The 10,243-nt window shown below is 30.3% G+C and overlaps 1 protein-coding gene across 1 annotated transcript; it reads left to right on the top strand.

Moving 5' to 3' along the window:
• The first annotated feature begins 4,898 nt into the window (after positions 1-4,898).
• On the top strand, positions 4,899-9,883 carry LOC132602835 (ribonuclease S-6-like). The gene is made up of 3 exons (XM_060315620.1): positions 4,899-5,224; positions 6,164-6,621; positions 9,649-9,883. The coding sequence occupies exons 1-3, from the start codon at positions 4,964-4,966 to the stop codon at positions 9,743-9,745; spliced, it is 816 nt and encodes a 271-aa protein (XP_060171603.1). The 5' UTR covers positions 4,899-4,963; the 3' UTR covers positions 9,746-9,883.
• The last annotated feature ends 360 nt before the right edge of the window (positions 9,884-10,243 follow it).

The raw sequence follows: 10,243 nt of genomic DNA, 5'->3' as shown, positions 1-10,243 counted from the left end.
CTTAAACGCATAGTCCGATACATTATATGCCAAATGAAGGAAATGAAAGGACAATTAAGACACTGCGGACACGTGGGGACTTAAAAAGTAAACACACAAGAGCTAGTATTAATGTTAAACTTCTGAAATGTACACATGTTAGTCCTGACTTAGAGTACAATTTTAGTTGCTTTTTGTACAACTTATTGTTGTTGTGTTCGTCCACTTGGGCGTTTGTTGTTAAAAAATAAAAAAAAAATTATCTTATTTTGGTTATGTTCGCCTCTTTTTATATTTTGTAAGTTGACAATTCAAATATTCTACATGTCAAGTTTATAATCACAAGATTCAAAGGATATTTTATTATATTATAAACATTTTAATTTAAAACCACAAGATTTGAAACTCGATCTTTATTTCTTAAACTCCATGTCTAGTCAGACGTAGACATTTAAATTGAGACAGAGGGAGTATATGCCAAATGAAGAAAATGAAAGGATAATTAAGATACTGCGGACCTGTCGAAACTTAAAAAGTAAACACATAAGAGGTAGAATTAATGTTCAACTTCTGAAATGTATACATGTTAGTCTCTGCTTAGAGTACAACTTCAGTTGCTTTTTGTAAAACTTATTGTTGTTGTGTTCGTCCACCTAGGGCGTTTATATATAAAAAGAAGAAAAATATAGAATAGAAAAATGGACATATATTTTTAGTAATGTGGTCAAGTAATATGGGACGAAGAGAGTACTTCATTTATTAATTCTTAAAGAACGTGAAAAGTCAAGTATAGTAATGTGGCAAAGTAATATGAGATGAATGCAGTACTTCATTTATTAATTCTTAAAGAACGTGAAAAGTCAAGTAATGTAGCCAAGTAATATGAGACGGAGGGAGTACTTCATTTATTAATTCTTAAATAATGTGAAAAGTCAAAAGTGAACAAGTAAAAGTGCACGGAGGAAATAAATATGTGTCGGAGAATTAGAATTAAAGTGCATACATGTATACATGAGAAGAGAATAAATATTCAGCAAGAACGTGAAAAGTCAAAAGTGAACAAGTAAAAGTTCACGGAGAAAATAAATATGTGTCGGAGAATTAAAATTGAAGTGCATACGTGTATACATGAAAAGAGAATAAATATTCAGTACTATGACATATATCCACGTGAAATTTATTAATTCTTAAAGAACGTGAAAAGTCAAAAGCGAACAAGTAAAAGTACACGGAGGAAGTAAATTTGTGTAGGAGAATTAAAATTGAACTGCATACGTCTATACATGAGAAGAGAATAAATATTCAGCAAGAATGTGAACAAGTAAAAGTGCACGGAAAAAATAAATGTATCGAAAAATTAAAATTAAAATGTATACGTCTATACATGAGAAAGAAATAAATATTAAGTACTATGACATATGGTCACGTGAAATAAAAAAATAATTAGGTGAAGTGTACAAATTATATAGCTTATAGTATAAGCATTCATTGCATGTATAATTTAAAGCTTTTAATACAAATATTTGATGCTTTATTGGTCTTCCTTAGAGGCTTATATATAATAGAAATTAACATAAAGTTTTGTGTGGTCCACTAGGAAGATATCGACTAATGCAAGGGTAAGGAGTTGTCGAAGCTTGATATGGCTCAAGTAATAAAAATAACATCTTGTAAAAAAGTAAGATAAGACAATGTGAGTCATATTTGGATATATAAAAACGTGTCTCGTTTTCGTTTTTGTAAGAAAAAACAATTTCGATTGGTCCACTAGAAAGATGTTAGACAGAAACAGGCAGTAATAATTGCATGCTTTGGAAACAACATTACTTGCTTCACATGAATACTATTGGTACACATCAACTATTCACCCTTGCTTCCCATGAGAAACTTAAGTCTAGACGGTGGAGAGGAAAAGGGAAAGGAGAAGAAAGAAAGCGAAGCAAATACAAAAAATAGCAGCAAACTCCGAAGATACAACGCACATGCGCAATAGATAGTGATGCACATGGAAGAGTAACAAACTATGCTATTACTAAATAATATTACTAACCCGGGGGAGGGGGGTTTAGGCGTGGAGAGAAGCAGTGGCCAGGGGCGGATTTACTAAGGGCCGAGGGAGTGTCACGCCACCCGCAAGCTTCAGCGGAAATTGTATGTATATATGTATTTATATGTATGAAATAGTACTAATAAGGAACTTGCCACCCGCATTAACAAATGATCCTGTAGTGCCAGTGGCAAAGAGCCAAAAGAACCACAGTGGCAATGCGGGTTCGAACTTGGCTGTCACCTGTTTTTTAATTTTTTGTTTGCTGGATCAAATAAATAGCACACAGTCACTGTAACCTTCACAAATTTATGAGCCCATACACGGTAACCTCTACATATTTAGGAATCCATTATTATCTAGTATGACTATGAATTGTAGCTTTTGCATCTAAGTCTGAAATATAAAATATATTCTAATTAAATGAGATTGGTGTAACTAACGAGTAATGGGTATGATTGATGTTGTTGTTAGTAACCTGCTTTTGTTACTTTTGTTTTTTGGCTTAAGCTCTAAATTTGAATTAAAGATATTTATTTGAGTATCACTTACTAATTTCATATGTTTGATTTGTAAAAAGCTCCTACGGTTTAGGACTTAGATTATGAGCAAGAGAAAAATTGATGATTTCAAAAGTAAATAGAAACCAATTCATTTCAAAGACGCTTAAGGTGGTAAAATAGTTGCCTCATTTGAACCACAATATGATATATTATCTATTTTATCATGTATTGTTCGTTATATTGCAAAGTAAAAGGAATAGAGTAATCAAAAGGATTATATGAGAGAAAAGAAAACGATTATTTAAAATTTTATATAGTTTGATTTCGTTAATTTTTCAAAATAACTAAATGTAAAAGATAAAATGGAAGTAATGATATTAAGGATTGCCAAAATGGGTAGAACTTGAGATTTTTCTTATCAATATTAGTGAGCATTTTCTGGTTAAAATATTTGTTAAGTTAATTTAATCTAAGCCTAAAATAATATATGAGTCAATCATCTAATGATACACTTGATCAGAAAATGAAAAAAATGTGTAAGGAAGAGCAGCTGAATACATGAGCTTTATTCTCTTTCTTTATCTTTTTTTTCCTTAATGCTTCGTAACTTGTTTTAATTATTAATTATATTATTATGGTTGCCTATTTTTATTTATTAATTCTTGACTTATTGTCTCTTGTTAATTATTTAATATAAAAATTTAAATTAATACTATAAGTTTCCTATTTCAAAATTTTCTCTCTCCGATCATAACAAAAACCCTTGTTTTGCCAAGTTGGAGTATATTTTTTCGTTTTCTCGGTTTATTTCTAGTATAAATCGAAAGACGAATAACCCGATCCTAAGCCCAAGATCATCAAACCGACCAAATGCTTATTCTATTTGGATTCAAAAAACTGTGGCACCCGGAACCTCAAAATCCTGGATCCGCCTCTGGCAGTGGCGGAGCCAAAATTTTAATAAAGAGGGTTTAAAAATATAAAGAAGAAGAAAAATGAAGGAGCTAAGTTGGTTCAACGTCTAGTATATATACATAAAAAAAAATTCATCTTATATATACAGTGTAATGTTTCGCCGAAGGGGGCTCAGATGAACCCTCTTGGCCCTTACTGGCTCCGCCCCTGGAGAGAAGGCTAGCCCTCTGCCTCTACCACCGAAAGTGTGACAGCACTCGGCTGCCTACTAACCTTCTACCCTAATACTCGACCTTCATACATCTAGGATCAGATGCTCAGTAACCATGATGACACATGGTTTTATCTAGAATTATTGCATTAACGAGGGATACAATTGATATGTAGCAATTATTGAACATGTCTTGCATATGGATGCTTTTCCTACGGTAAATTTCAATTATTAACTTTTGAAATAAAAACCAACTATTTTAATATTCTGTAGATATCTAGTTTTAACTTTTTGGTTAAGCGATATGATTTGAGTTGTTGTTTGAGAAATAATTCTATATGATGAAGTGATAAAAAATTTAACTAAATTGAGATGTTGATTGTAATAGTATTAAGGGTTGAATCAACAGAGTATTCAACTAAACTAAACTGATTATAAGAACATTGAGTGCCCAAATTTATTGCATGAAGCAACTTGCAATATGAGTCTCGGCAAAGAACACCAAGTATAAAATGATGATTTTCTTTACTCTTTGATATGCGTGTGCGCGTTTTGTATGTTACTCTCCCGTCCATTTTTATTTATTCACTATATTAAAAATAAATATTCACTTTATATCTAATTTTAATGATCTAGAAATAATTTACCATTTCATACCTATTTTAGTTTTATTATTAATTACTGGGTTTAAAACTTCAGCGAATTATTAGTGGCTGTACAATTTTTAAAGTATGTGTTTGATTGATTTTCATTTAGATGATTCATAATAATTAGGAGTGATAAAGTAAAATAGGCATCTTATTTTTTGCTCCTTAAGAGTTTTGCTAAGTCAAACATGGACAAGTAAAAATTGACGGAGGGAGTAAATTATCTCTTGATTTTCCAAACTGCACAAGTAAAGATGAACATCTATATTTAGCATAGAGGATATGTAAAAATGGACAGAGAGAGTATATTGTATTTCATTAATTTTTTCGTGTGTTTACTTCTTTATATTTTAAGTCCTCTTAATAAAAGTTTCGAAAAAAGCTAGATTTGCCCTTATACTCTCGCAAATAAGCTATATTTGCCCTTCATTATACTTTTTCATCATATTTGTCCTTTCCATTCAATTTTAGGACCATAATTGTCCCTCTACTCTAAAAAAGCCAGATTTATCCGTACTCCATTAAATGCTTATTTCCACCTTAATTTTCCAAAAAGATAAAAGAAAGAAAGAGAAAACCACTATAAATATTCTTGAGCTCTCTCACTCATTGCTTCATCAATCAACTCAATCAATTAATCAATCTCACACACACACCCCACATGAAGAAGCTTCCTTTCTTCCTTCTCATTTTGCTACTTGTAATAAATTCTGTTTACTCCCAGGTACCTCCTCCAATCTTGAAGTTTGTGCTTCAATGGCCACCTACTTTCTGTATAATACTGAATTCTGCACAAAATCCAGGCAGGTGCAAAGAACCAATCCCTCAGCATGAATTCCCACTCCATGGCCTATGGCCAGCAGATGCAAGAGGAGAAAGCATTACATGCACCCAGCCACCAGACCCAAATTGGGATCAAGTGGTATAGTCAGATCTAACTCTCTAACAATCATCCCATATATATAACAATATTTTATTATAACGGCCAAGTATTATGTATAACCAATCTTTTATACTCTAATACACTGTCTGGAAAAGAAATAAAGACAGGAATACATAAAAGGGGAGAGAGAATATATGTCATGTTGGCTGATGATGATCTGAATAGAAGAAAGTCATGCTCCAAGGATTGGAGATGACTGATTAATTATTTTTTTTAAAAAATAGAGTATATGTTATGTTATTGTACTATGTTATATATAATAGCACTTCAATATAGCACTTTTCACTTACGAGATTTTAAGTTTTATGCACTCACGACATAAGAAAATATCTACATAATTTGGTCATGTATGTATGTATTTAGAGGCGGCAGAGCTAGAATTTAAGCTTTATGCGTTCTGAATTTTTTTAAGCATGATTTCAAGTGTTACATATATTAATAGTGAATTTTTAACACAAATATAATGTTTTAGCAAAACTACTGGTTGAACTGAACTTGTGTATGAGCTTCTACCTCCGCCTCTACACACTCCCCGCCATTCTGGCCACCACTTAGTCAATACACACAACTCTTATACGGATTTAAGTTGTATATAAGCACTAACAAGTGCAGAAATACTTTTACATTAACAGTTCAATTTCAATATGTGGAGGATAAGATCTCTTGGCCTCTTACAATTTAAATAGAAGGAAATAATTTTCAGATCCCTTATGTATTTTTTTTAGATCTCTTATGCGTAAAAAATGAAGATCTCTTGTAAATGGTCATAAAACTTAAAAAAAAAAAATTGTAATAACCATTTCTCCTAAAATAGTACTTAGGCCAAATACTGTTACATTTATCATGTCATTGTCTAGTTCATTACAAAAATATTTACAAGTATATTTAAATGATTTGATCATGTAAATATTTTTATAGTTTCGACCGATAGAGAATCAACTTATGGCATTTTGGCCAACACTTAGAGAAGGCTCCAACAAAAGGGACATATGGAAGCATGAGTGGCGCGTGCATGGAGCGTGTGGAGGAACAACACCACAAGTATACTTCAACAGAGCAATAAAGATCAACAACATGCTAAAGGGCAACTTGTTCAATTACTTTAAAACTAATGGGATTATTGCATGTGATAGCTTGGCTTTTTCTAGAGATGATATTGTTAAGGCTGTCCAAAAGGTGTTCAATGGAAAGACTCTTTCTCCTTACCTCTCTTGTACACCAATTGATTCAAGAAACAAGACTCATGTTTACTTGAATGAGGTTACCTTGTGCACTAATTCGGATGGCACTAGCTTCATTTCATGCCCTTCACAAACTGCTTTAAGAGGTTGTCTTGCTGGAGCAAAGATTATGCTACCTCATCCAAAAGCTCAAAAGTAAGAATTTAATTCTGTAAACGTACTTACTCACATTCAATATTTAATTAGCCAAATTCCACTACTTAAATAACGCTAATTTCCAACGCAATCCGTCGAAAATAGGCTCGTCCCTAACATTCCTGATGGACTTTTCATCGGAAATCCATTAGGGACGAGCCATAGTCCAACGGGGTGTCCATCGGAAATTAGCGTTTTTTAGTAGTTATGTCATAATATTTGTGTGGCTATAAGGTTTTTGAAAACTTGTGGTCTTAAATATGTTACAGCATATACTCCCTTCGTTTCATTTTATGTGTTTTAGAGTGACTGAGTACGAAGTTTAAGAGTAACTTTTGAATCTTGTGGTCTTAAACTAAAAATGTATATAGTATAATAAAATTCTTTTAAATCTTGTAGTTTTAAATTAAAGATGTGTATAATTTAACAAAATACCTTTTAATTTTGTTCTTAAACAGATCAGGTAGGACGTTGGAATGAAAGTATTAGTACTAAGTATAGAAAGTGACAATATTTTTAAAATATTCTAAAAAAGACAAATAAGACACATAAACTAAAACAGATATATGGAGTATATATTTGTGGCAATAGAAGCTTCTTGTTAAGGAAATATATAAACGTGTCATTCTTTCTTAAACAAATTAATAAGGACAAATAATGGCAAACAAAATGGAACGGAGGGAGTACATCGTTCTAACCAATGAATGCAAGAGATACATATTAGATCTCACTGTAAGTAATAGTTAACTATATTATCATACACGTATATTTATACTAGTTTCAGCTTACATGCGTTACATATGTGTATCGCGTCAAGATATAGAATTCAAACATGATTCTCAAAATATCTGTCAATTTAAATTGTATTCACTTTTTTCATTTAAAATGTATTTTCAAGTTTGAGTTTATTGTACTTGACAATTATGTGATCAAGTTTGAGATAATTACTGTTTCACACATAAATTTAATTATCTGAAAGAATTATGCAGTAAAAGTCATTAATAGAAAACGTGATACATGCATGAGATTTTTGGAGAAATTAACCATAAAAAAGTAAAGTTTAGCTAAATGTATCATAATTTGTCTTTTAGTAATTTTCAAGGAACTTGAAAAATTTCAACAATGTTTCTGTTACATTAGTATTTACAGGATAATTATATTAAAGTGGTTTAATGGTCCATCAACATTAAAGAAGAACTATTTCAATATTTTGATACGGGGCATAATTCCCACTTTTGTAGCAGTATAGAGTTAAAAATCATCTTGGATAATTGATTAAACCAAATTTTGAATATTTCTGCCTTGCTCTAACATTATTAATATTGATTAAAAAGTCTAGCAGCTTAAAAAAGCATTATGTTTTGCTATTAATTTAAACTAAGAAAATTACTTACAGTCTTTGATACTAAAATTTTTAATCATTTATTTGTTTAAATAATACAAAATTATAAAATAAACTTCGATGCATGTGTTCATCGTAATATGACATTCAAACGCATTTGTTGCAGAGATTGGTCAAACATAATAAACATGGTTATTAAATATTGAAAATAAAATTTCAAATAAATTGATCAACACAAATTGATACTTTCCAAAAATATTATGTAAAACTAATACAAGAATTTACTTTTATTATGGAATTTTAGTTAGCAATCTTTGTTCAAATCAACAATTTTCATTGATGCAACTTCATTTAAATTAAAAAATTACTTATAGTCTTTAATAATAAAATTTTAAATCAATTATTCGTTTAAATAATACTAAATTATAAAATAAATTTTGATGCATGCTTTAATCGTAATTTGACATTCAAAAGTACTTGTTGAAAAGATTGGTCAAACATGATAACCATGCTTATTAAATACTAAAAAATTAATTTTTAAATAAATGGATCAACACAAACTGATAATTTCCTAAAATATTAAGTAAAACTATTATAGTAAGTTACTTTTAGTTATGGAAATTTGGTAGCAATCTTTGTTCAATCAATCAACAATTTTCGTAGATGCAAGCTCCTCTTTTTGTCGTGAGCTCTTGTTTTGCCATCTCAAGTAAGAACAAGGAAAGTTATTTTTGCAAAAACATATAGTGTTTATGTTCAACTTTAATGACATGTTCAGAAAGCCATTAGCAGTAAAGACTCATTCTTCACATGGATTATTCTTTCTATTCTCAAGCTTATTGTCAAAGCCTTATGGAAAAAAAAAAGGGGGGGAGACCTTTACGTTAAAACATTAGGAAAATAATAGGGTTTAATTGGAGACCTTTACGTTAAAACAATAGGTTTATAGTTTGAGTTATATTATGAATCTTAATAATTATGGTCAATGAGTTATTATTATCCTACGAAAAAAGAAAGCGGAAAAACCCAAATATAAAGGAAATATTATTTATACATGTAAAGTCCCAAAATAAAAGGGAGAGTTGTCTTTTTATTTTGAACTCTAATTATTATGGTTGATGTACGAAAAAACTTTCCAACTCATCAAAGTGTAACAAACGAAATTGGGAGTATCACATTTATGATAGAACTTTGTATATGGAAAGTCAATCACTGCCCAACAAAAGGAATAGTATTTGAATTTAGTGCAAGAATTCTAGATGGAAAGGAATGAAAACATTAAAGTCCGATCCTAAATTATAGGAAAATAATTAAATGACTATTTTTAAATATTAGGAAAATAATTATGTCTATATTCTAAATATTAGGAAAATAGTAAATGATGATTTTGTTATTGGAGGGTATTTTAATGAAGGGAAAAAATTCAATCAACATTTCTAAGACCCTTCGTGCTTTTAATATAGTATAGATATAGATTACTGAACCATTATTAGTTGGTACTTATATTAAATCTCACTTTAATTATTAAGCAACTATATATCAAGATTAAATTGTTTGAACTAGTATAACTATCAAATGTAAATAATTATTTACCGATTTAACTCAATATAAGAGTTTAACTCAATATATATATATATATTTTACACTATCAATAATTTTAACTTTATATATATTTTTCTTTGTAGGCTGGCTCCACGACTGCTGCGGGGATTTCAGGAAGAAACAGATGGGATATATTATATGTTTAAACGATCATGGGCTAAATATATATTCAACGGCTGAGATTAAAGTTTGGCTTAGAATAAATAACAAAAGAGAATGGAATATGTTGTAGTGGATGATGTATAAGCATAATGCGCACTCATAGAGTGAAAGTGAGTTACTACCTTGAATAAAAGCTCTATTCCATTCTCTCTTTGACATTGATTTGCAACATAATCAAACCAAATTTTAGCACAATATTTATATTTGTCATCTTTGGCAATTGGGTCAATCACGTTTCTTAGAATTCGATAATAAATAATTTTTACTAGCAAAAACAAATATATGTTTTGTCGTAACATATGACCTTAGGCTAAACTGGATCCTTTAAATCAAAATAAAAACGATGCGCATGAACCACTTTCCCACCTAAATCTGCCTTCGGGTGTGAATTATGTAGATGGCGATTACAATTAATTACTAATTTAAATTTTATAAATATATAAATTAGTAATACAAGATAAATATCAAAATTTGGTTTGTATTATCCGAAATTGAACAATTTTGTCATTCGTTAAA

This window comes from Lycium barbarum, chromosome 7 (genome assembly GCF_019175385.1).
Source record: "Lycium barbarum isolate Lr01 chromosome 7, ASM1917538v2, whole genome shotgun sequence".
Taxonomy (NCBI): domain Eukaryota; kingdom Viridiplantae; phylum Streptophyta; class Magnoliopsida; order Solanales; family Solanaceae; genus Lycium; species Lycium barbarum.
This window is presented reverse-complemented; position numbering and strand designations above follow the sequence as displayed.